This window comes from Tupaia chinensis, unplaced genomic scaffold (genome assembly GCF_000334495.1).
Source record: "Tupaia chinensis unplaced genomic scaffold, TupChi_1.0 Scaffold000473_1, whole genome shotgun sequence".
NCBI lineage: Eukaryota > Metazoa > Chordata > Mammalia > Scandentia > Tupaiidae > Tupaia > Tupaia belangeri.
This window is the reverse complement of record NW_006159982.1, coordinates 2711882-2738592: the sequence shown is the minus strand read 5'-3', so window position 1 is coordinate 2738592 and position 26711 is coordinate 2711882. Positions and strand designations below refer to the sequence as shown.

The window sequence follows — 26711 nt, the reverse complement described above, 5'->3', positions numbered from 1 at the left end:
GAATGCCCAATGTTGCCAATAGAATAAAATAAGTTGAATGAGAGAGATCTTTGGTTAGCGTGCTAAGAAAATCGCTGGGATATTACCATAACCCCTAAAGTCACAATCACATGGAATGTTTTACGCTAACGTCTTAACCAAATGTTCAGTACTTCTAGAGAATTTGAAAGAAAACACGGGCAGGTCATCGTACAGACGGTCACACCAATTCCATGACACTATCGAAGACTATTTTAGTGTGTGAAAACAGGTATCCTAGTTGCAGACCGGTAACTGGTAGTATGCAGAATTATTTTCACTGGAACTGTGATCTCGAAGCTTTCGGAGAAGCTTTTGTAGCGTTAGTAAATCTGACAGACTTGAAAAAGGAATATTACAGCCTTAGAATTGTAGCTGCCAGAATTTAATGTCAACAATTAAAATTTATTTTGATCCTTACCTAGTGTTTATTACTGTTTGTATACACAACAGACCTTACTAATACAGAGATGCACTATTAGATGGAATTACCATCTGTTCAGAGTGAAATGCTGGCATCTGTCTTAGATGCTAAAACTAAAATGATATTATTTCTAACAAAACAAAATTAATTGCTCTTTACTCACCAACTTTATTTTTGAGTATGTGGTTAGATCCAAGGAAAAGGTTGCTTGTGATATACCTGGTGACCTAGGACGCCACGTCTGCATTTAAATACGTGACTTTCTCAGTCCTATCCTGGTCTTTTTGGTATGCAGACATGCCATGCAGAAATCTCACTTTTAAAACAGTTTCAGCTTGATAATGTACTAACTATGTATCCTATAATAAGACATTAAAACAACACAATTAAAATACATAAAAATTGACTGAATCATAGAGCACTAGTCTGCAAAATATTTTGACAGATGTGCCCTACAAAACTGGAAGAAAAGAAATTAAATGAGGAAAAATTCTTCCAAAGTTGCTGTAGGCCCCACAGTGACACCTTTAGGAAAATATAAACTGTGTCTTCTCTGTTCGACTCTTTTAAATTTTCTCCCACACTGACATATATAAAAGATTTATATTCCGTACTCCCTCCTCTTTTCTTTTCTTTTTTTTTTTTTTTAAGTCTAAGTATCCTATTAAAAAGAAGTCTGTAGCTTTTTGAAGTTAGAGAATTTGGAGGATCAAGGACAATGGTAGTTTCCATACTAACGTTAGATCAGTGATGGTACTTTCTGAGAAGCCAGACTTCAGTTCTATATATCACAAAATAATAAATTGTGTCACAGCAGCATTTAATGCATGTACACAGTGCATTAACTGTAACTGTAGTACATTTATTTGTGCTGGAGGAGACTTGAAAATGATTAAAAAATCAATACTTTGCTGTCAGAGAAGCAAGTGTTACGATGCATTTAAGTAGTTAATTGCATAAGGCCCATAAAAGCTTCAAGTTTGGGAAGCAAGAATGCCATAATTACAGTCCAAGCAACTACCCTTTATTAATGGTGGACTTTAGGGAATGGTGGTTGCTGTCATCATTGCCGCTATATGTGCAGTTCAAAAATAATGGATCCTCTTCTCTCTTCACATGTAGTGTGCCAGTTATTTGAAAATCATTGATGATCACCAGCATGATAGGGTAGTGTTTGTTTATGAAGTTCTCTAGAAGCAGTGCTTCCTAGCCTTCCTCTGATCAGAATGTATAGAGAAATCATGATATGTGTATGTCTTACGGGGGCTGAGCGTGGAAGGAGCTCTCTCTGGGTTCCAACAAAGCTGAGGGGATTAGGCTGTCCAGTCCCTTTCTGTGGTTTACTCATTGAGAAGCAGTGCTGCATAATGTTCAGTCACATAGCTAGCCTCAGTGGCACAGTAGTTATACAACACTCCAGGATGCAGAAGCCTTATGGACAGGTCCCAGGTTCATATTCCGAGGTCTGCCTGTACATGCTAGTCATGCTTACATGCCTGTGACCCTGTCGGGCTGAGGCTGGGAGTAGAGTCTGGTGAGAACGCCCTGTTGGAGGTACCTATTTTTTCCTTCTTTCATTCTATCTTTCTCTTCTTGTTTTTCTCTCATTAAAAAATAAATAAAAATATTTATTTAAAATAGTCACTCATAGAAACTTGAAAATGGAAGAGATCCTGTACGTTACTAGGTTCTTAAGTGACATAACCAAAGCACAGAGACCAATATCAGGTTAGCCAGTGTTCTGTAATTAGGGATTTACAGAGCCAGTCTAGAACCTAAGTATTCTCCTTCCCAGATCAGTCTTACTATGTACAGTTATCTTCTGAAGGTGACTAGTAAAGAAGGAAGGAAGCAGTAAAATATGTTTTGTTCCTTTTCCTATCGTCAGAGAGTAGTCAAGTGATTTCTGAGAGTTTGTAGAAAGAATCTTTTCCTCCTCTGAACACTGGTGAGCATCTGCAGCCAAGCAGATGCCAACTGGGACATCACCACTTCTAACCTGAACTTCCTTGTGTGCCCTGGTCCTGGTGCCCATCTACAGGAGTTTTGACCTGGCAACGTCTGGAGAATTGTATCTCCTGACACAGTTTTGCATCTCTGAGCAAAATCAAAATTGTTTTGTCTTGAGAAGGTGCCTAAGGATCTTTTATGATAGTCTGCTTCCTACAGACCCCTGAAACATCTTGGTTCCTGTCTGCCTAATACAAAGCTGATGATGTTCTAAGATATTGGCGTAGCCATGCCGTCTTCATAGACAACAAATTCTTCTTTGAAAACAGATGAAGACATTCCATTTTAAAAGCCTGTGCATCAGCAAGAGCTTCTGCTCAGTTTTCAGTTCCTTTTCACAATGCTCAAAACTCCACACTACATAAATTTTGCAAGTGTGAATTTATTCATTATGATATGCTGTTAATCAGATTATGAAGTAATAAATGCTGCATAAAGAAGAGTGTATATTAAAAGAGCTTTTTATACAAGAATACTCATAAATAGAAGAGAGAGGCTAGAAATTGGATTACTGTGCTGTGGAAAGAGAAATAAAATAACATTGTAATTTTATTCTAAGTAAAAGCAGAGATAGGACATTATTCTTTGAAATGATAGATATTGAAGATCCACTTTATACTTCACATTTAAAAGAGAATTTTCTAAGTAACTTACAGAAAGATTTTGAATGTAGATGAAGTATATCCTTTTATAATATATAATTTGAAATATGTGCTATTGGCTAATAATAATAATGGCTTTGTATTTGTATAGAGATTTGTTTTGTTTTTTTTTGTTTTTTTTTGAGAGGTTTTTGCTATAGAGCACGTGTGTTTGTCAGAAAGACAGAGAGAGACAGAAAGTGAGAAATCACCCCCAGAGGGGGATGGTCACGCCATGATCCCTTCTCTTCTATTCTCCTCTTGGAAGCTTGGGCACACACACACACGCGCCTGGCATGAGTTTAAGCCACCAGGTCCGGGACTCAAACCACGATCAACTACATGGGAGTCCAGCAACATAGCCAGTACGCCAACTGCTGGACCCTAGAGATTTGTTTTATAACAACTAAAGCAGTTATACATATTGTCATTAGGGTAGTTATTGTTGAAATATGTCACTCAAAATTTATCCTCATTTTGTAGATGAGAAAATTGGGGCAGACAGAAGTTGTGATTTTTCTAAAATCATGTGGAGTTCGAAATTTAAAAGTAAACTGTTCCTAGAAATGTACAGAGTCCTCTTATTTATCTCTTAATGTATTATTTTATAATAAATCTTTAAAGGTTGTACTTATTTGTACCTGTAATACTTACCTAGAGGGATCAGCAGTTGGCATAATGGCTATGTCACTGGGCTCCCATATAGTCCACCGCAGTTCGAGTCCTGGACCTGGTGGCTTAAACTCACACCGGTTACGTTTGTGTGCGTGCCCAAGATCCTGAGAGGAGAATGGAGGAGAAGGGATTGAGGCATGGCCATCCCCCGCCGGGGGGTGATTTCTCACTTTCTGTCTCTCTGTCTCTGTCTTTCTGGTGAGCACACGCACCCTATACCAAAAACCTCTGGAAAAAAAATGAATACTTTACTTGATAATATGGTAAATGATCTTTTATTATCCAGTCTCTTATGATTCTCTGTTTAACATACCAGGAGTATCTGTTGTCTTTTTCATCATTCTTTGTGTGTCTGTCCAGTCTAGTTTAAATGATTGACAATCTACTTAAATTCCCCTTCTGATTTTAGAGGAACCTGGAAAAGGCTAGCTTAGTAGGGTGTTTAATTTTTCAAGCAAGGTTGATTGACTCCTTCATTTAAAACTGTATAACACACCAGCTAGAAGTTTTTGTTTTATTTATTTATTTTTTAAGCAAGAGGATACAAAAAAAAATAGTCTATGTAATTTGATTTATTCCTCGAGTTGACTTCCTGAGAATAATCTAATTGCTTGGTAAAATAATTCCCCTGTGAATTAGGAAGCACTCTACTACTTGTTAGAGTTTAAACAGTCAACATTAATTTTAGTGGACTCTCAATGTCAGAGTTCCCTTACTACTTAGAATCATTTTGCCAAGTTAAATAAAATGATGTGCTCTCTCTTTTAGAAGTTATTATTAAAAATGGCAGCTCTGCTGGAATTCCTTTTTTTTTTCTTGTTTGACTTTCAATTGATATTTGTGAATAAGAAGTGATTTTAGATTATGCTATCAATGAAGAAAAGAATCTAATTCCTGTGGTGACTCAAAGCTTCCTTATTTCCATTTATTTAGATAGTGGGAGTAAACTAGAGATCTATCAATTGTCAAACAAATGGGACCTTGCCAGAGGGTTGCTTTCAAATGAGAATGAAATTCTTCAGTTACTTAGAAGTGTAGGAACCTTATTGATACTTCTTCTAAATATATATAGGAGAGGTTTTTGCTCTAGGGTGAGTATGCTCACCAGAAAGACAGAGACAGAGAAACAGAAAGTGAGAAATCACCCCCCAGGGGGGATGGCCACACCACAATCCTTTCTCTTCCATTCTCCTCTAGGGATCCTGGGCATGCACTCACATGCGCCCAGCATAAGTTTAAGCCACCAGCTCCCGGACTCGAACCACAGTTGACTACATGGGAGTCCAGCGACATAGCCATTATGCCAACTTCTGGTCCCCTTCTTCTAAATATTAAGTTCAATTGGAAATCCTACTCTCAACACACCCAATATGTGTGATTATCTGTGATTCTCTATGTGCATTGGTTTAGCCATGAATCACACATTGCTATTCAAATTTAAAATAAAATTACTAAATAAAATTTAAAATTCTGTACCTCAGTCTCATTAGCATTTCAAATGCTTAGAAGTCAAACGTGGCTAGTTGTTTCTCTCTGGAAAGCTGGCTAAGATTTAAAAAATAACAAATAGTACTTGTTCCAGGATTTCTTGAACTCGCTGAGGGTGGGGAGAGAGAGACAGACAGACAGATGCACAGAGACAGAAGGAAGGAAGTGAGAAGTCACCCACCAGAGTGGATGGCTATGGCCTCTCCTCTCCTCTCCTCTCCTCTCCTGTCCGGATTTTGGGCATGCTTGTACACACACCCAGTGTGATTTTCAAGCTGCTGGGTCTAGGACTCAAACTGCTATTGGCGGTTTCAGTTCTTGCATTCACATCATTTGGAAGTGTGTTTATTGGAGTGGGCAGTGACTTTGTATCTGTGTAAGGCCATGTTAATACAGATATAAATTTACAGTACATGACCTTGGAGCCTGCAGGTGGCACGGTCATTAGGGATCTGGATCCCGTATGGTTGAGCGTGTGGTTTGAGTTCTAGACTGGTGGCTTGACAAACACCGCAGGAGCATGAATGTGCGTATCACAATCCCAGAAGGAGTGAAGAGGAGAAAGGGTCTATCTCCCCTCGCCCCTGGTGTGTGTGTGGGGGGGTGATTTCTCTCTCTTTCTCTCTCTCTCTCTCTCCCAGGTGAGTACACATGCCCTGTGGCCAAAATCTGGGGAAAAAAGAAAACCCCATGGCTTTAGTAATAAGGCTCAGTGATGACGAACATTTGCTCCTTCTTCACTGTAACCTCTCATATCTTGTGGACATACTCAGAGTGGAATGAAGCTCGGTCCACAGACTCAACTGTTGAAGAAAAAAAATAAAAGCAGAACTAACCTTCATTTCCAATAACTCAGTTGTCAGTCTGATCCCATATTCCTGTAGTTTGTAAGGAAAATCTGAAACTCTTTCACTCCTAGGGAACCCTTGGAGCCTCCAAAGAATTGCCAGTGTCCCAGGTCTTGAAAGCATGCGGGGACCTTACTGCACTCAAAGGCTTTGTGTACTTATTGCCCTAAGGCTTAGGCCACTGCTGGTGGTGTGGCGACATCATCACCCGGGTGCTCTCTGCCACTCAGGACCCAGGGTGCTGCCCAGAGTTCCTTGTGCCTGGACCAACCACTAAATCTGCAAGCTTGCTCCTTCATGCAGGAGCTGTTTGGCTTTGAGAGAGATTCTTGCTTGTTTATTTCAATTTAAATCAGTTTCTAAACTTTTACAATCAGAAAATTGCATAAAAATTACTTCCTGATGGGAGAACATATACAGATAGCATATAAGCATCTAGAAAGATGCTCTACATCATGTCATGTGAGAAGTGCAGTGTAAAGCAAGACAGCATTAACGAGAATGGCCAAATCGAGCACACACGCAGTACCAAGCCCTGGTGAGAATATAAATAGAGCAGCAGGAACTCTCACTGTTGGTAGGAAGGAAAAGGCTACAGCCAGTTTGGGAGAGGGTGGCAGTCTGTGGCACAAGTAAACATGCATACGTGATATGATCCCGCAATCAACTCCTTGGTTACTTGCCCAGAGGAGTTGAAAAATATGCCCACACAATATCCTGCATGTGTACCTTCATGACAGCTTTATTAATAATTCCCCAAATTAGGAAGCAATCCAGGTATTTTTCATTGTGTGCATAGATAAACTATGATATACCCAGACAATATTATATTATTCCATACTAAAAAGCAATGAGCTATCAGGCCATGGAAAAACATGGAGGGACCTGAAATGCATAGTACTAAGAGAAAAAGTGAATCTGGGGTAAGCAGATAGTGTAGTGATTACATCTCTGGACTCCCACTTGGCTGACTGTGGTTTGAGTCCTGGATCCGGTGGTTCGAAAATCATGTAGGACACGTGTGTATGTGTATATGTGTGTGTGTGTGCACCCAAGATCATGGGAGGAGAATGGAGAAAGGGTTGTGATGTAGCCATCCCATGAGGGGGGTGATTTCTCACTTTCCCTCTCTCTGTCTCTATCTCTCTCTGTCCCTCTCTCTCTCTCTGGTGAGTGCACATGCCCTAAAGCAAAAACCTCTAAGAAAGCAAACCTGAAAAGATTATATATTGTATGACTCCCACCTACATGACATTCTGGAAAAGAGAAATACTGTGCAAATATAAAAAGCTCAGTGGTTGCCTGTGGACTGGGGGAAAGAGCGATGAATACACATGGCACACAGCATTTGGGCAGGCGCTATACTCTGTATGATGCTATACTGATTTATTCATGCATTTTTATGTTTGTCCAAGCTCCTCTCCTGTCCGGATTTTGGGCATGCTTGTACACACACCCAGTGTGATTTTCAAGCTGCTGGGTCTAGGACTCAAACTGCTATTGGCGGTTTCAGTTCTTGCATTCACATCATTTGGAAGTGTGTTTATTGGAGTGGGCAGTGACTTTGTATCTGTGTAAGGCCATGTTAATACAGATATAAATTTACAGTACATGACCTTGGAGCCTGCAGGTGGCACGGTCATTAGGGATCTGGATCCCGTATGGTTGAGCGTGTGGTTTGAGTTCTAGACTGGTGGCTTGACAAACACCGCAGGAGCATGAATGTGCGTATCACAATCCCAGAAGGAGTGAAGAGGAGAAAGGGTCTATCACCCCTCGCCCCTGGTGTGTGTGTGGGGGGGTGATTTCTCTCTCTTTCTCTCTCTCTCTCTCTCCCAGGTGAGTACACATGCCCTGTAGCCAAAATCTGGGGAAAAAAGAAAACCCCATGGCTTTAGTAATAAGGCTCAGTGATGACGAACATTTGCTCCTTCTTCACTGTAACCTCTCATATCTTGTGGACATACTCAGAGTGGAATGAAGCTCGGTCCACAGACTCAACTGTTGAAGAAAAAAAATAAAAGCAGAACTAACCTTCATTTCCAATAACTCAGTTGTCAGTCTGATCCCATATTCCTGTAGTTTGTAAGGAAAATCTGAAACTCTTTCACTCCTAGGGAACCCTTGGAGCCTCCAAAGAATTGCCAGTGTCCCAGGTCTTGAAAGCATGCGGGGACCTTACTGCACTCAAAGGCTTTGTGTACTTATTGCCCTAAGGCTTAGGCCACTGCTGGTGGTGTGGCGACATCATCACCCGGGTGCTCTCTGCCACTCAGGACCCAGGGTGCTGCCCAGAGTTCCTTGTGCCTGGACCAACCACTAAATCTGCAAGCTTGCTCCTTCATGCAGGAGCTGTTTGGCTTTGAGAGAGATTCTTGCTTGTTTATTTCAATTTAAATCAGTTTCTAAACTTTTACAATCAGAAAATTGCATAAAAATTACTTCCTGATGGGAGAACATATACAGATAGCATATAAGCATCTAGAAAGATGCTCTACATCATGTCATGTGAGAAGTGCAGTGTAAAGCAAGACAGCATTAACGAGAATGGCCAAATCGAGCACACACGCAGTACCAAGCCCTGGTGAGAATATAAATAGAGCAGCAGGAACTCTCACTGTTGGTAGGAAGGAAAAGGCTACAGCCAGTTTGGGAGAGGGTGGCAGTCTGTGGCACAAGTAAACATGCATACGTGATATGATCCCGCAATCAACTCCTTGGTTACTTGCCCAGAGGAGTTGAAAAATATGCCCACACAATATCCTGCATGTGTACCTTCATGACAGCTTTATTAATAATTCCCCAAATTAGGAAGCAATCCAGGTATTTTTCATTGTGTGCATAGATAAACTATGATATACCCAGACAATATTATATTATTCCATACTAAAAAGCAATGAGCTATCAGGCCATGGAAAAACATGGAGGGACCTGAAATGCATAGTACTAAGAGAAAAAGTGAATCTGGGGTAAGCAGATAGTGTAGTGATTACATCTCTGGACTCCCACTTGGCTGACTGTGGTTTGAGTCCTGGATCCGGTGGTTCGAAAATCATGTAGGACACGTGTGTATGTGTATATGTGTGTGTGTGTGCACCCAAGATCATGGGAGGAGAATGGAGAAAGGGTTGTGATGTAGCCATCCCATGAGGGGGGTGATTTCTCACTTTCCCTCTCTCTGTCTCTATCTCTCTCTGTCCCTCTCTCTCTCTCTGGTGAGTGCACATGCCCTAAAGCAAAAACCTCTAAGAAAGCAAACCTGAAAAGATTATATATTGTATGACTCCCACCTACATGACATTCTGGAAAAGAGAAATACTGTGCAAATATAAAAAGCTCAGTGGTTGCCTGTGGACTGGGGGAAAGAGCGATGAATACACATGGCACACAGCATTTGGGCAGGCGCTATACTCTGTATGATGCTATACTGATTTATTCATGCATTTTTATGTTTGTCCAAGCCCATGGAATGTGGAACACTCAAACTGAGGCCTAATGCCAACTATGGACTTTGGATGGTTATGTATCAATTTTGTTTCGTCAGTTAAGACAGATGTACCACTCTGGTGAGGAGTGTTGTTCTCTGGGGAGACTAAGCAGGTGTAGTGGCATATTATTCATAGCTTTATGGATATCTATACCTTCTTTTCAGTTTTGCTATGTCCCTAAAACTTTCCTTTAAAAAAAGTAAAAACTAAAAGACTGTCTTCTGATTTTTTTTTTCTTTTTTAGCAAACTAAAAGATTTCACAACCTTATGTCAGCAGTCCTGCATTACCCACTGGTTGGCATGAATTAGTGACAATTCACCCCTGCCCAGTTCATCTCAGACTTCATACTCCCTCTTATCGCCCCAACCAGCCCAATTCAATCATTTCCATTATCTGCTTGGCCTCTGTGAATTGATGTCACATTAGCACAAGGGGCTTTATCCTTTCTGATCAGTGCTAGTTGTTGCCTGCAGGTTTTGTCAGAGGATTCTATAGCTTCTCAGTGAGGCAGTTTCCACTCCGCCAAGGAGAATTCTCTAGAGAAGGAGGCAGCCATGAGCCATTAGTAGCCAATAGGCACAGAAGCTGGGACATTTGGGTACTTGCTTGGTAAACACACTCTAGGTTGGGCACCAAAAAATAGCTATTATAGTAAGTAATATATCCGTTATTGAACAAAAAGTACAGATAAATTATTTCAAAAGAATTATTTCATAGTGAACGTTTTGGGTTATATATTTGTGTACCAATTACATTTTAGTTAGTGACATTTAAGTTGAACCCCCATATTGTATTTTCAGTTCCTAGAACCATATAGATACTTGAGACCAGGACTGATTTGATTTTTAAGCATGATGTACATGAGAAATGTACCTGCGTGTAAATATCTAGACACAGAAACGACATGCTGGACTGTAACAAGTATTTTCTAATAATTCAGCACCAGCCCAACTGAGGCCCCCCCTGGCTAAAGGACTCAACAGCACGTCCATCCATCTTATGTGGTCTCCACCTGAAGAGCTGAATGGACCCTTTCCTGTATATCAGCTGGAAAGGAGAGCGTCTTCTCTCCCAGCTCCAATGGCCACAATGATGAAAGGAGTTCGTTTCCTAGGAAATGGGTATTATAAGTTTCCCAACTCCACTCACCCAGTCAACACAGACTTTACCGGTAAGTGTGTTGAACATTGCTGTCTTGAAGAGGCACTGAGCCCCAAGGTGTTTTTTTCATTTTTTAATTTTTAAAATTTTGATACCCCCTTTAAATAAATTCGTACTATGCCTATTTATAGAAAAACTAATTCATTATTTTATGACTGTAGCCTGATTGTGTCACTATGTCCACCTTTTTAGTATCTGGTCAGGGGAGGAGGGAGTGGGATAAGTAAAATATAGAAAGTAAAGAATGGGGAGAGAAGGCTGTATTGGACATGCTTGTCATCACTACCAGACATTACTCATCAGAATGTGTTCCTCAGAATTATTCGTCACTGGTTTCTGTGAATCAATGAGTTTGAGAAATGCTCCATGTTATTGGAGATTCTCAATGTGAAGATTATTAAAGCTTCTAAAAATAATTATAAGAGGGGTCAGCAGGTGAAGTGATGGTTAAGGGACTGGATTCCCACATGGTTGACCGTGGTTCAAGTCCTGGGCCTGGCAACTTGCTTTCTCACCACCTCCCTTTCTGACCAAATTAAAAAATAAATAAATAAATAAATAAACAAATAATTCTTTAAAAAAATACTTAAAAGAAAGCTTTTGTTACTTGGTTTGTTTAAGCATTCCTAACAGGAATTTGATATCCTTCCTTTCTTTCTTTTCCCCTCTCTCTCCTTATTTACTTTCTTCCTTTTGTTTTAGTTTAAGTATTAGTATTCTGTTTACTTTGGAAAGCATTATAGGGAGAATTAATTTCAGGGAAAACATAATATTTCTGGCTATTACTGCAATGAGTAAAACTTAATGTTTATAAATAATGTAGTAATGCAATATATTTTTAAATGAAAGTTCCTCCTTAGTGGTGATCAGTAGTGTATTGAACTGCAGTGTTGGAAGCCACCTGGTGACTGAGGGTTCAAATCCTGAATCAGCCTGAAACATAAGACCCTGACTAGCTGAAGGATTGGGGTAAGGGAATCCAGTGTAATAAGACTCCATTGAGAAAGTCTGTTTTTGTCATGCTCTTTGGTGCTCATGAGCTCTCCTTAATGAAAGAAAATAAATATTTTTTTAAAATCAGTGCAAAAGAAATTCACAAAACACATTATTTTTAAATAGAGATAGGATTGGACCCCAAACTGCCCAGTCACCTTACTCTATTCTGGTTCTTCATTATGTAATATAATAGAAGCCTTATGACAGATATGAATTAGTTTCTACCAGCACTATTTCAGTGTAGCTATAGACAACTGTAACTATGGCACATCCTTTACTTTTCTAAATATATATAAATACATGTTTATATATATGTGTGTGTATATATATGTGTATATATATATATACACATACACACACACACATATATATACACACATACACACACACACGTGTATGTGTGTACAAGTAGGTGATGTAGTGATTAAGGTGCTGGCGTCCCACATGACTGACCATGGTTCAAGTCCTGGTCCTGATGGCTTGAAACTCATGCCAGGTGTGTGTGTGTGTATGTGCAAGCCCAAAATCCTGAGAGGAGGATGGAGAAGAAATTGCAGTGTAGCCATCTTTCTTGGGGGGATGATCTCTCATTTTCTCTTTCTCGATCTCTCTGGTGAATGCACATGCCTTATAGCACATATCTCTCCAATATATATATTTTTTTTCTTGGGGGGGGGGAATTCATATGTATTGTTCTGTAAGTTCATAAAGCTATTTAACCCATGAGAATGTCATTTTGTAGCAAATAGCTAGTCTTTAAAATACTACATAAATACTGCCTAAGTGGGGGCCAACAGGTAGAATGTTAGTTAAGGCACTCGGCTTCCACATGGCCAACTGTGGTTTAAGTTCCAGACTTGGCGGCTTGAAAATCATGTCAGGCACATATGTGTGTGTGTGTGTGTGTGTGTGTGTGTGTGCCCCAAATCCCAGAAGGAGATGAAGAAGGGATGGCTATGTAGGTGATTTCTCACTTTCCTTTCTTTTCTTTGTCTCTCGCTGGCTAGCACACACACCCTATGGCAAAAAGTAAAAACAAAAAACACAGATATGAACACACACACAGAGTGAGAGAGAGAGTGCACGTGAGCATGCACATATGTGAAGACAGTGAACTAGAATTTGAACTATAGAATCATTGGTTTGTTTTTACCTACCATAGTTTGCTTTGAGGTGAGGCTAGCTGCTGACGCATGTCTGTAATGAATCGCGATTATATTCTAGCTGAGATGTGTGATTAATGCATGCTTAACTACTCTCCCATCGAGATCATCGCAGAGTATTAGAAAGTGAACCATTGAACTCCACTAAAATTTTGAACTTCTGCTTAATATTCTTAACTGATAAAAAATGTTTAAGAAAATGAAGACGTGTGGGTGAATGCATGGGTAATAGTACCAGTGTTTTCTTCGAGGTAAATAGAAACTGTCTCCCTGGTCCAGCATTTGGCTCATGATGCGTTTCTTCGAGGAAATAGCATCCATTTCCATTCAGCTGGGTATAGCTACTGCAAGGATGTCAGCTTGGATTTGCAGGCTAGCCAGCAGACAGATTTTTGATGGGATCACCTACTGTTGTTGCCGTGAAAGATAGAGTGGCCCGTCCACCGTTAATAAATTTAGTCGTCCTCGCTGTCTCCCTTGCTGGCCTTATACTCAGAGGTGTAAGGGCTGGGGGCAGATGCAGAGTCTGGGAAGTTTTCCAAATTCCTCTTTAAAAAAGTTAGGCCATAAACACTGGCCTCACTAAGCAGGATCCTTCTGTCTATAACAAAGCCTCCAGCTGCACAGAAAATGTGCTTGTAGTACACATCATTTGAAGGACAAGGCAGAGAAATCACAGTTTTGGCTTGAACTACTCCCTGGAGCTTTGGTGATTCCTAGAGTATAAGAACTCTTCTGCATTCAGGCACGTTCTGGGATGTTGCCTCTTCCCTTTTTATTGGTAGTTTAGCCTTACTTTCAAGGTTCCTTTCAACTTTTAAAATAACCAGGTCTACATCATGTTATTGGTTTGATCCTTTGATTCAATTGGCAGGACCCACTGAATAATTTTATTGAGTTGTCCATTGCTTAACTAGATTTACCCAATTAATGTGCAAGGGCAAATTTATAAAACTAACTCAGATGCTTTTCAAAAACTTATATCTTTCCTAAATAGAGAGGTAATTGTGTAATCAGCGTCTTACATTTATCTTACTCATATTCTTTCATTGGATCCATCAGAAACTTTACCATGTAGGCATTTACACCCTTGTCATACAGCAGTGATGCTCCAATAATTGTCTTGCCCAAAGTACCATAGATACTGAATTTCCAGTTTAAATGTGAACTGCGGCTCAACCACAGAAGGGAAAGGAGCTTTTGTAGATGGTTCTTTGGAAGTTATGGAATGAAAAGTACATAAAAGTAATCAGTAGGGGACTGGCTTCATGGCACAGTGGTAATGCACTACTCAAGAGAAACCAGATCCACATGGCAGTCGTGTTTGAAATCCCAGTCCGGTCAGTCTGAAGCACACTGAGTGTGTGCACAGGTGCCCAAGATCCAGTGGACTGCGGGAAGGGGATCACAGCCTGACCTGATTCGGCGGAGAGCTTCCTTCTCTCTGTTTCTCTCTCTTTCAATCTCTTGTGCATGCATTTTATCATAAATAAAGAAAAAAATTACAAACAGGAATAGGAGATGAAATCATTATCAACTCAGTACAAAGGTATTTGAGAAATTTGTGGAAAATGAAATTAAAGTATGAGTTTATTTTGGTGCAAGTATTTTTTGGAATCTGTGGATAGTTTTTTCATATTATGGGTTATTCCACGAACTTGTTAAAGGTTCCTCATATTTCTTATTCAACACTGTTTAACTTTTGAATTTGTCTGCCTTTCAAGTAGTTTCAGGTTGAAGGAAGAAAAAAAAACAGTAAGTAGTACTGGCATTATTTACTTCTTTATTTTGGGGAAATACCTTTTAGGAACTTTTTAAATTTCCCCATAGCAATTAATTTCAGTGTCTTAATAGAAAGTAGGTATTTAAGTTCTAAATAAAATCATTTCAAATAGGCCGAAGTGCTACATGTCAGATAGTGCTTTCAACTCACATTCCTTTCTGTTTGATGCAGTTATTGTATTCTGCAGCAAATTTAATGAGTAAATCCTAGAAGCCTCTAGTATGATGAATTATATTTTAAAAGATAATAGTTTTGAGATAAACCAATATATTCTTTGTTTTGAATTATCCTTTTTTTTATTTAATTTTTTTTTTTTTTTTTTTTTGTCATACGATCCATGCGTTCACTGGAGAGAGACAGTGAGAGGAAAAGAGAGAAACCAACCCCTGGAAGTTTGGCTACAATGCAGTCTCTCCTCCTGCATTCTCTTTTAGGACTTTGGGGCATGCATGCACATGTGTCCAGCATGATTTTATTTATTTATTTATTTATTTATTTATTTATTTATTTATTTTTCCGCTATTGGGTGCGTGCGCTCGCCAGACAGACAGAGAGAAACATAGAGACAGAAAGCGAGAAATTACCCCCCAGGGGGGATGGTCATGCCGCAATCCTTTCTCCTCCACTCTCCTCTCGGGATCTTGGGCATGCATGCAGATGCGCCCGGCGTGAGTTTTAAGCCACTGGGTCCGGGACGCAAACCGCAGTCTATTACATGGGAATCCAGCGACATAGCCATTATGCTAACTGCTGGTTCCTGTCCAGCATGATTTTCAAGCCACTGGGTCTGGGATTCAAACCAAAGTTGGCAGTGTGGTAGTCCAGCACCCTAATCAGCACACCACCCACTGGCTCCAGAATTATTCATTTCAAAATCTCAAATTCAAAAAAATAAAAATAAATCTCAACTGAAATGATTCCTGAGATATCAAAGAAGAGAGCTGTTAAAACTCTCAGACAAAAATAGTGTGATATGTGTTAGTACACATATTATATATATAAAAAGAATCAGATTTTAACTGTTAATGACAGGTTTTGTGAATCCACTCATAACACATTTCTGTAGTCATGGGCAATATGTTCAAAGTCTCAGTGTAAAATATCTTATTTCAGTACAAGAAAGGAATCTCTTTTTCTCTGTTTGCTTTAGATATTTTTACTTTACACACTATAATAATAAGTTTAAGATATGAATATATGTCCTAAAAGTGTTACTTAAGATTGTAAATGATTAAGATTAATATTATAAATGAACTCAGCAAAGACTGCCTTTGGACAGAATAATGAAGCAGAGAAGAATTTTTGGGGACTTGTCTTTGCTTCCTTTTTTTTTTTTTCCTAATATAAGTGTCTTTCAAAATTCTAATCTCAGGGAAGACTGTATTATCAGTCATTCACATCATAGTACAAATTTGAGACCATAACCTTCCCTATTTCTACATGGTCAAGAGGTGATTATGAGAGCAGATTACCTGATAAATTAGTTTCAAATTCACATTTCACTGCTTAGTAGCAAAATTTAACTAGACAAACTGCTTAATTATTTTTGTACCTTTATTTCCTTTTCTTTAAAATTGGTGTGATAATACCACTTATCATATGGGTAACCAGAAGGTAGGTGAGGATTAAAGAAAATAGATTAAGCTTTACAGAGTGCCTGCCACACAAGATTACTTAGCACTTGATAAACATTTGCTATTAGCTATTATTCATTTAACAAATACTTATTAAATGCATACTATGAAACAGGAGGTTTCTAAATAAGAGTCTAAATGCATACTATGAAACAGGAGGTTTCTAAGTAATTTTTCTGCAATTTATAAAATCAACCCTCTCTTAATTCATTAATTCATACAAGATATGTTTGTTTAAAAGATATATCTGGAATATGAGTAATGTCAAGTATTCTATATTAAAATGTGATGATTATGTTATTGAAAATAGTTAAAGTAATCTACTTAGTGTTCAGACATTGAACAAACGCTTTTCTGAGGATGTACTCTTGCTTACCTGCTAAACTGAGGATTATATCAGATGGCCAATGCTCCTAATCTCTAAAATCCTAAATCTGAGAATAGAGAATAATTAAAAGCCCCAAGAATTCAAGATAGAGGTTTGTTTGTTTGTTTTGTTTTTTTGAGATTTTTACAATAGAGTACAAGTGCTAGCTGGAGAGGGAGAAACAGACAGTAAGAGGGAAAGTGAGAAATCACCCTCCTGAGGGGATAGTCTGCCTCAGTCCCATCTCCTCTATTTTCCTCTTGGGATTTCAGGCACTCAAGCACATGTGCCTCGGGTGAGTTTCAAGCCACCAGGTCTGGTACTCAAAACATGATCGACCACATGAGAGCCCAGCACCTTAACCACAATGCCACTTGCTAGCCCCTTGAAATAGAGGTTTTTGCCAAGGTATCTATGAGTTTACAAACATCTTTATTTGTTTATGTTTTTTTAAATATAATATCATGTTTACAAAGTAAGATTGATATAAATTTAAACTTTTGTTCTTCACAAATCTGAAAAACATAATAATATAGACAGGATTTATCAACCTGAAGTGTACATAGAGTTCTTGGGTTTTATTAAAGGATATCAAGAAGCAGCAAATTCAACATAGTTTCATAATCTTGTAATCCAACAATCACATTGGGGACAACAGGTGGTGTGCTAGTTAAGGGCGATGGACTACCACATGGCTGACTGTGGTTTGATTCCCAGACCTGGTAGCTTCCTTTCTTGCTTTTTCTCTCTCTCCCTTTCTCTGTATCTCTCTGGTCAAATTAAAATAAATAAATAAAGTTAAATAAAAAATCATTTAAAAAAAATTAAACAGTCACATAAATGCTCATAGTCAGTCCCCTGGTTATATGAGGGTTAACAGTATTTTCCCCTTCTAAAATGGGAAGTAAACAAAACATCTACTTCCTATACAACTGTAAAAGGATATCATTGTGTCTTAGGTGAAAAAAAAAAAATCAGGCTCATTTTTCCCTTTTCAGGAATGCAGAGTAAACCTACTTGCTTTACACAAAGAATTTAGTTCTTTCCATGTAATACTAGTAATCTGAATGAAACCTGGTAAAAACAGCAACTAAAATACTGCTTAGATTGGCATTCCAAAGGTGACCCTCTCTCTCCTTGTCACTTTTTTTTTTTTTTCCTATTAGCAAAAACAGGTCCATGATCATTTGGGGGAAGTTTTGACTATTGTAGTATCCAGATGCCAATCACACCAGCCTTTTAAACTGCCGTTACTAGTGACCCTGCCCAGAAATCAGGAACTGCCTTTGGGGAGATCTTTGTAGCAAACCACTGGGGAGATGAGCACACATATGCACCTGGATGTAATTCCCTTTTATTTGTCTTCACGAGAAATGTGATTACTGATGTTGAATATCTTGCAGATGAGAACTCTGCACAGTTTCTTTATAATAATGATGTTCAAGGACACCAAATGATTGTCACACAGTTTTGTCTCACAGTATTCACCTTCCCTAAAATGGCTCGACTAAAATGCTAGAGGATACAAAATACAATTAATTACCAAGGTATGAGAAGAGAAATGCAAGCACCAAAAATCAATAGTCTTTAAAAGCATATATTTTATATCTCTTCCTCTATAATATTTAGGCTTATTATTATTTTTTAGTGTTTTCAGTGAATTGGGACATTTAAGCACTTCATTAAAAGAAAGCTGATTAAGAAGCAGTTATAGTGAAGGTGCAAGTAGGGCAAACTTCTTCAGATAGACTAATTAGTAAAAGCATATTAATCCTGACCTTCGATGCCCTTGGTGTCCTAGTATTTGTTGTCCTCGGAGGAGTGGGAGTGAGTAATTTTGCCAGTGCTTTAAAAAAAAAACAAAAAGAAAAAACAAAAACAACTAAACAAAGCCGAAAGTCTTTACAAGACAGATATAAATCACAGAATCACAAATTATACTTAATCTTCGATGTTAGATTTTGGCCATAGCTATTGGAAAATAAACGTATGATGTACTGTATGGCTTAACAGTTTGACAAACAGGCCATCATTATATTTCTTTAAAAAAAAAAAGGCAAGTATAAGAACATGGAATGTAAAAAAAAAAATAAAGGAGAGATGGCTTTCACAGTGCCTAGCTTCTTACGCGTTCTCTGATTGTCACAGAATCGAAAGAGAGAGAAATGTCTGGTGGAGTTCACCAGTGTGGTCTGAGAAGGCAAGCATGCAAATGCCTATATCCTCAGAATAACAGAATTTAGATTAGCTCCAGGTGACTAGAGACAGTGAGGGACAATATTAAGATAGTTTAGTTCTTACTACACTTATTAGAGAGGTCCAAGTAAGTGCTTAGGAAATGCCTTAAGACAGCATTGAGGACATTGTTAGAAGGGAGAGGACTATTTTTACCCCATTCACCAAATCATCATAAAGGTCAATTTATGAGCATGTATTAACCCTTGAATTTTATTTTATTTTTATTTTTTATGAGAGAGATTTTTCTATAAGGCACATGTGCTTGCCAGAAAGATAGGGAGAGAGAAATCATTCCCAGGGGAATGGCCATGCTGCAATTTTTTCTATTCCATTCTCCTCTTGGGATTTTGGGCATGCACTCTCATGCACCTGGCATGAGTTTTAAGGCGTCAGGTCTGAGACTTGAACCGTGGCCAGCTATGTGGGAATCCAGTGACGTAACCATTACACCACCTGCTGGTCTGAATTTTATTTTTTTAAGGATTTTTGTCATAGGGTATGCACATTCACCAGAGAGAGACAGAGAGAAATGGTAGGAGGGAAAGTAAGAAATTACCTCTCCGGGGCATGGCCACAACATAATCTTTTCTCCTTCATTCTCCTTCTGGGATCTTGGACATTCATGCATACACCCGGTGTGATTTTCAAGCCACCAGGTCCAGGGCTCGAATCACAGTCAGCCATGTGAGAGTCCAACATCTTCACCACCATACCACCTGCTGGCCCCTAATCCTTGCATTTGTAAAGTAACACCTTTGAGGTACATTTCTGTGAGGCTTCTTGTTTGAAATATTAATGGTGGGCAGGCAGTAATCCAAACTGACTATGCAAAGATAGTTTCACCAAAACAAATTGGTTTTGTTAGCTAAAAATAGTCTTTTAATCAACTGAAAGCATCTATTTTTTCCTCATCTTTATTATTAAACGTATGTCGTAATCGGACATATAAACTGCAGACGTGTTTCTGTATACTCATACTGAACTCAGCAACACATGGTTTCTACCTTGGCCTCGATTTTTCTACTAGTCTCAAATTCACCTGCTTAAAATAACTAGTGTCTTTTTTTCCTTAATGATTGCCATTTTGGAATCTTTTGGAGGTCTTTACTGCTAAAAAACATAAAATAGAATAAACTAGGAAACTGTCATTACTTAATAACATTCTGTATCAGTATAACAAATGAATTTTCTTTCTTTTTGGATCCAGCTTAAATAGTTAGAGGGATTTTGAGCAGAAAGTCATAATGGTGAATAGTGTCAGTAAAATGAGCACCTCTTGAAGAAGATTGCTTTTGGATGTAATCAAGTAAACTCTTAGATTGTCAGAAAAGTCATGACACATTTTTGTGTAGAAAAAATACATCATGGCTTTTCTGATGAGTACTTTCTCAGAAAATATAATAAAAAACATTTAAAGCTGTATGTTACAGTTATGTTTTTAATCAACTAGGATAAAATAACACTCATAGAAGAATATATATTAAGGTTAATTTTATTCTACTCAGCTAAGAAAAAAATCCAGAAATAACATTGTCATAATGCCATACCTTTCAAAACTGGATTCTTGTGGTCTGAAGAAATCTTTTACAAGGTCATACAGTCAGGATTCCATTTGAGTGGGAAAAGTTTAAGTAATAACATGCAGATCACAGTTAAGGTCTCTATATTGAGGAAGCTCACAAGCTCAGCCATCAGCATTTGTATGGATATTCACGAACATGATTACTTGCATTCTCTTGACTGAGGAGCAGTCCCAGATTTGAAAGTTGTTTGACCTTAAGTGCAACTTTAAGAGAGGCATGGGGAGTAAGCAGGGGGAGTAAACACCTGCTTAGACATTCAGGCTGTCAAAATCATCTCGGGCAATGGTGGCCATGCCAGTTCCATAAATAAAAGGGGTCCTAGGGGAATTTCATATAGGAAGAATAAGGACTATGGGAAACATAAGGGAGCGATTTAATGATCCCCCCTTGCATATAGACAAAACTAAAAAAAAAAAAAAAATGTAGATACTTCTTTATCTACTTCTCCTTTTTCAGTCTGCCCTACCCTAAAATTTGTTCCTTCTTTGTTTACTATCTGCAATGAGTATTACCAGCAGCCTGAAATAGAATTCTGGGACTACTATTGTCCTTGAATACTACTCACTCCTTCCTCACAGTCCATCAGTTATTCCCTTTTGACCGTTCTTCCTCTGATACATCTCTTAGAACTATTTCTTACAGTGAATGTAAATTGTTTCTTCACTTATCTCTGTCCCAAATAAATTGAAATGATAACTATCTTCACAGTTATAACATTTGTGTTTCACACAGCATAAGACATATACCAGATGTTCAATAAATGTTTGTTGAATAAAGAATTAACTAAATGAGTGATAGAAAGGAAAGATCCATAAGAAAGATTGCTTAGCTATAAGAATTACTTAGTGGGAGATTCACTTATGCTCTGAACTATATTCCATATTCTTTTTTTTTTTTTTTTAAGGTTTTTGACATAAGGTATGTGTGCTTACTAAAAAGACAGAAATAGTGAGAGTTTGGAAAGTGAGAAATCGCCCCCTAGTGGGGAGGGACACACCGCATTCCCTTCTCCTCCACACTCCTCCTGGGATTCTGGGTATACACGCAAACTTCCTCAGCATGATTTTCAAGCCACCAGGTCTGGGATTCGAACTGCAGTTGGCCATTTGGAAGTCTAGTGCTGTGAACACTATGCCACCTGCTGGCTCCTATATTCCCTATTCTTTAAAGCTATCTTTTGGGAAATTCTGATAGCTCAGAGTGATGGCTCACTTTTAGTTTCTTCTGCCTTTAGATGTATAAGAAAGTATATATTAAGCTATATAGTACTAGAGATGAAAGAAAGTCTTATCAATGGCTTGCTTTTGCTAATGAAGTTACTTTTATGTCAACTGTTACAGCTAGAGTGTTACACCAGTTGTTCTCTGCCCCACCATAGTTATCACATCATGGTACTGAAGACTAGGTGGTTGCACATCTCATAGATACAGAATCTCTTTAAGATTATTAAATTTTAAAGTTAATGAATATTTTGACACTTTTACCTATACATATCATTAGGGCTTATTGCAATAGGTTTAAGATGACAGTCATAATAAACATATACAGTACAATAAAAAGCACTTTTAATCTTGAAAGTGCTTTATAAACAGCTGTGATCAATGCTATGGATGGATTAGCAGCATCATACTGATTGAATTCTATTTCAAGGGCAACAGAGCTATTGATGTTAGCAGTCTAGTTCAGAAGGTGGCAGTGACAGTGGTAAAGAACACAGGTTATGGAGTGAGGCTCCTGCAGTTTAAAATCAGGTTCCACTAACATGTTGATGGGAAGCGTTGGTCAAGTCGTTCTCCAGCCTAATGCTCAGTTTTTTCATCTGTACAATGGATTATTATAACTTTAAAGTGCAGGAGTCACAGTAAAGGACTAGCACACAGTCTTGGTGGTCATTATTATGTATGCATTTACAACCAGCATCCTGTAATCCTGGACGTGAATTATGTGCCTTTCCACTTCGCATGTATATTTTATGTGCCTAAACCATATCCATCTTGATGATGTTCTGTTGTGACCTCCTTCTACCACGTAGCTCTCTGATCATTCACTTCATTTTACTCAATCTGTGAACTTCTGACCTTTGTTTACGCAGTAACCTTTCTTCTTTCTCTCTAGGCTTATATGTTCTATATCACATTTTTATACTTCTAGTGATGATCTTCAGATTTTAACATGCACTTGTAAACCCAACTCTATTTCTTCATAATCAATCTTAAAAAAAATAAGGCTCTCTCAGTGCATCCGTTTTCCCACCTATCAATCACTCTCAATCTACTGTTATTTGGATTTGTTTTTCCAATTTGTGGTTATAAATGACTTTTCCCCCCCAATGTTATCAACAATTTTCAAAACAGTGGACTTTTCTGATTCCTCATCCTAAACCAAATAATAACATTGGTACCATTATGTCCTAAAAAAAAAAAAATTCTCATCAGTTTCCCTTTTTATTCTCTGAAAACTGTGTTTCAAGCTTTTGGCTCTGCATAACACATCCATCTACACATAGAGGAATTCAGTCGTTCAGTCTATATACAGGTCTTTCTTGATTTCACCCCATTAGACAGATGTTGTGATTGATGTTGTAAAAAGGATGTTGAACAAAATCAGTATAGTACCTAAACTTAGGGAGCTCAAAATCACACACCAAATGCATAATTAAATATTTACAAGTGACTCATCTCCAGCTAGAAAGCACACCATGAAATTCTTCTGCTCAGAAGAAGAAAAAGAAAAACTGGACAAAATTTTCTAAAAATATGGTTGTTTAAAAACATTATTGAGAGACCAGCAGATGGCATAATGGTTATGTCGCTGGACTCCCACTTCGTTGACTGCAGTTCAAGGCCTGGACTTGGCGGCTTAAACTCGCACTGGAGCTGTGTGCATGCATGCCCAAGATCTAGAGAGGAGAATGGAGGAGAAGGGATTGTGGTGTGGCCATCCCCCCCTGGGGGTGATTTTTCACTTTCTGTCTCTCTGTTGAGTGCATGCACCCTATAGCAAAAAAAAAAAAAAACAAAACTCTTAAAAAAACCATTATTGTGTAACTAGAGCTGACACTCTTATGAGATAATGATTCTAGAAATAAGGAAAATCATTTAGGTTAGCTTTATATTTACATTTACTTTATTTATTTTCTGTCATTTTGCTAATTTCAATATTGCACTATATGTTAAAAAAAAAAAAAGTTAAAACATTGCATGACAAACAACAAATTAAGCATTTAGGGCCTACTGAGGAGGCGGAGTCCCAATAAACACACCACACTTTCAGCTGAAAGTGATACTAATATTTGGACCAGCAGATAGCATACTGGTTATGTCACTGGACTCCCACGTAGTCAACTGCAGTATGAGTCCCAGATCTGGCAACTTAACATTGTTAAGTATTCCTTATATTATCTATAGAGTACATGCAATCTCATGTAAACATCTAGGACTTTAGTGGAAATTGACAAATTCAAATTTAATATAAGAAGGGAAGGATTTGTTCTGAAAAAGGATAAAACTATAGGATTCACCTTACGTGAATACTTATCATCCTTATAGTAACTATAAGGCTATGGTAGATAAGCCAGGATAGTATTGGCATAAGGATGGAGAGATATACTAATGATACACTACCACATACATACCCAGCATGAATGCATACATTATAGTCACCCAAAAAGCATGTGCAAAATTGTATAAAGCAACTTCATTTTTTTTGGAGAGGTTTTTGCTATAGGGTGCGTGCACACACCGGAAAGAGAGACAGAGAGACCGAAAGTGAGAAATCACCCCCCAGGGAGGAATGGCCACAGTGAAATCCCTTCTCCTCCATTCTTCTCTTAGGATTTTGGGCACACATGCACACATGCCCGGCATGAGTTTAAGTCACCGTGTCCAGGACTTGAACCACAGTCGACTACATGGGAGTTCAGTGACATAGCCATTTCGCTAACTTCTGGTCCCAAAGCAACTTCATTTCTAATAATTAAAAAATGATCAACAACACAAATCTCCCTCAAAGTAGAATGGACAATAAACTGTAGTGTATTAATTCGTCATCTATACATAGCAATAAAACTGGACCAACTATTGCTTCTCACAACAATGCAGGTAAAGCTCATGACCTACTAGTAAGGGAAAGAAACTAGAAACAAAAGAACCTACTATTCCATATATATACATTTCTAAAATAAGAAAATGAATCAGTCTAAGGATGATAGAGCAACTGAAAGAAAGCACAGATGAGCCTTCTGAGATTCTGCAATTATTCTAAATATTACTCTAAATGATATTTGTAAATATGACTTTATTTTGTAAATGTAATCAAAATGTACTTGATAATTAGTATATTTTATTGTGTTTTATTTCAATTTGAAAAGCTACCAAAAATGTTTAAGTATGTAAAGTTCAGAAGTAAGATGCAGAAACAGAAGTAGTCAACCCTGTCTAAAGGATTAGTAAAGCTCTCTTGCAGGAGTTTTATAATGTGAAAAATCCAGGTTGAGTTAACGAGGCAAAACAAAACCAAAAAAAAAAAAAAAAATGGAGAAATCAAGGTTGAGAAAGTGGCATGTGTAAATGCCTTGATGCAGAAGATGACATGGTACATACATAAACCATCAATTGAACAAACAAGCAAAACTGAGAGAACCAAATATAACCAGAGCACAGAAACCATACATAAAGAAGAACAGTTAGGCCGAGGCTGAAATGGAGGAAGGGACCATGTCATGTAAGGGGCCATCACAATGGGAATTTTAAACACAGCTTTTTCATTTTTTAAGACCATTGTTAGGTTGAGGCGTGATGCCAAGAATGTTTTTAAGAAAGATTTGCTAATTTAGATTGATATTTTAACTGAGATCGTACATGTACTTTCTACACATTGACTTATTCCAAATGATCATTTTATTTAATCATCTCATAGTCTTGTTTACAGAAAGTCTCATGGAATATTAGAAGATCTTCTGTGTAAGAATTGGCCTAAATGAGTAGTTTTAAAAAATATCAAATTTTGAATTCCACCTCATTTTCTGGAGAAATAGTTATAAACTTGCAAGTTGTTTTTTTTTTCCTTTATATGAGAAACAGTGAGTGGAGAGCAAGTGCATGTATGAGCAGAAGGGCAAGATCTTTGTTTGTTTTGTAATTTTGCCGGAGAAGATGTGAGATTACCAGGGAGAGAGAGGAGAGAGGAGAGAAGAGGAGAGGGGAAGGGGAAGTGAGAAGTGAGAAAGTACCCCTCATGGAACATAGTTATGCTGCATCCCCATCTCCTCCATTTCTCTTCTTTTGGGATTTTGGGCGTGCATGCATTTGCATTCAGTACATTTTTTTCAAGCCACCAGGTCTGGGACTCTAACCACTCTGTCAACTATATGAGATGTAGCTGCCCTAATCTTAGGCTGACCTAAGATAGGGTTTTGTGTGTGTATCTGTGTGTGTGTGTGTGTGTGTGTGTTTAAATTTATTTCTTCCATGAGAGAAAGAGAGAGAAAAAGACCAAGGCCTCAACAGTGTCTTCACACTGATCTGTCCTGAGCCTCAGTCATCCTGTATCACAGGTACCTATCACATGTTCATCACATACAGAGAGATTCTGGAACTAGGTTTGCATCCCAGGGCGCTCCCATGTGAGCCCAGTCGTGTTACCATTATGCCACTGTCTGGCCCTACTAGGTATTTTTTGATAGGCTCTTGTCATATTACCATCCTTCCTACCCCAGCCTCCCAGTCAGCTAGGACCGCAGGCATGCACCCCTGTGCCCAGCATGTTCATGCTGAGTCAGAAACTGAACACAGGCTTTCCATGTATTCCCAGCCATTGTGCAGTGGCCCCCTTCTGCTTGCACCATGACTGGATCTAGAAATTTGTATTTTGGCAAAATCTCTAGAACCACTCTGTTAAAAATTTATCTTTCCTATGACCCAACTATTTCACTGAAAGGTGTTTGTCCAAAGAAATAAAAGACTTTGTCCACACAAAATACATGAACATACATATTCATAGCACTTATATTCTTAGTATCCCCAAACCAGAAATATCCCAAATATCCATCAATAGATGTGTAGGTAAACAGTTGTGGTATGCCTAAACAATGGAATACTACCAAGCAAACCAAAGGCATAGCCCTCCGATATAAACAACATGGACAAATCTCAATTTATATGCTGAGTAAAGAAGGCAGAAGAGGGGCGGAAG

General features: G+C 38.3%; 1 protein-coding gene across 1 annotated transcript in view; it reads left to right on the top strand.

Annotated features, from left to right (window-relative positions):
• USH2A (usherin) overlaps positions 1-26711 on the top strand; it is an 819384-nt gene that overhangs the window by 235196 nt on the left and 557477 nt on the right. Inside the window, exon 20 of the mRNA XM_006155854.1 lies at positions 10535-10765. Coding sequence (XP_006155916.1) covers positions 10535-10765 — 231 coding nt within the window. The remainder of the gene's footprint in view (positions 1-10534; positions 10766-26711) is intronic.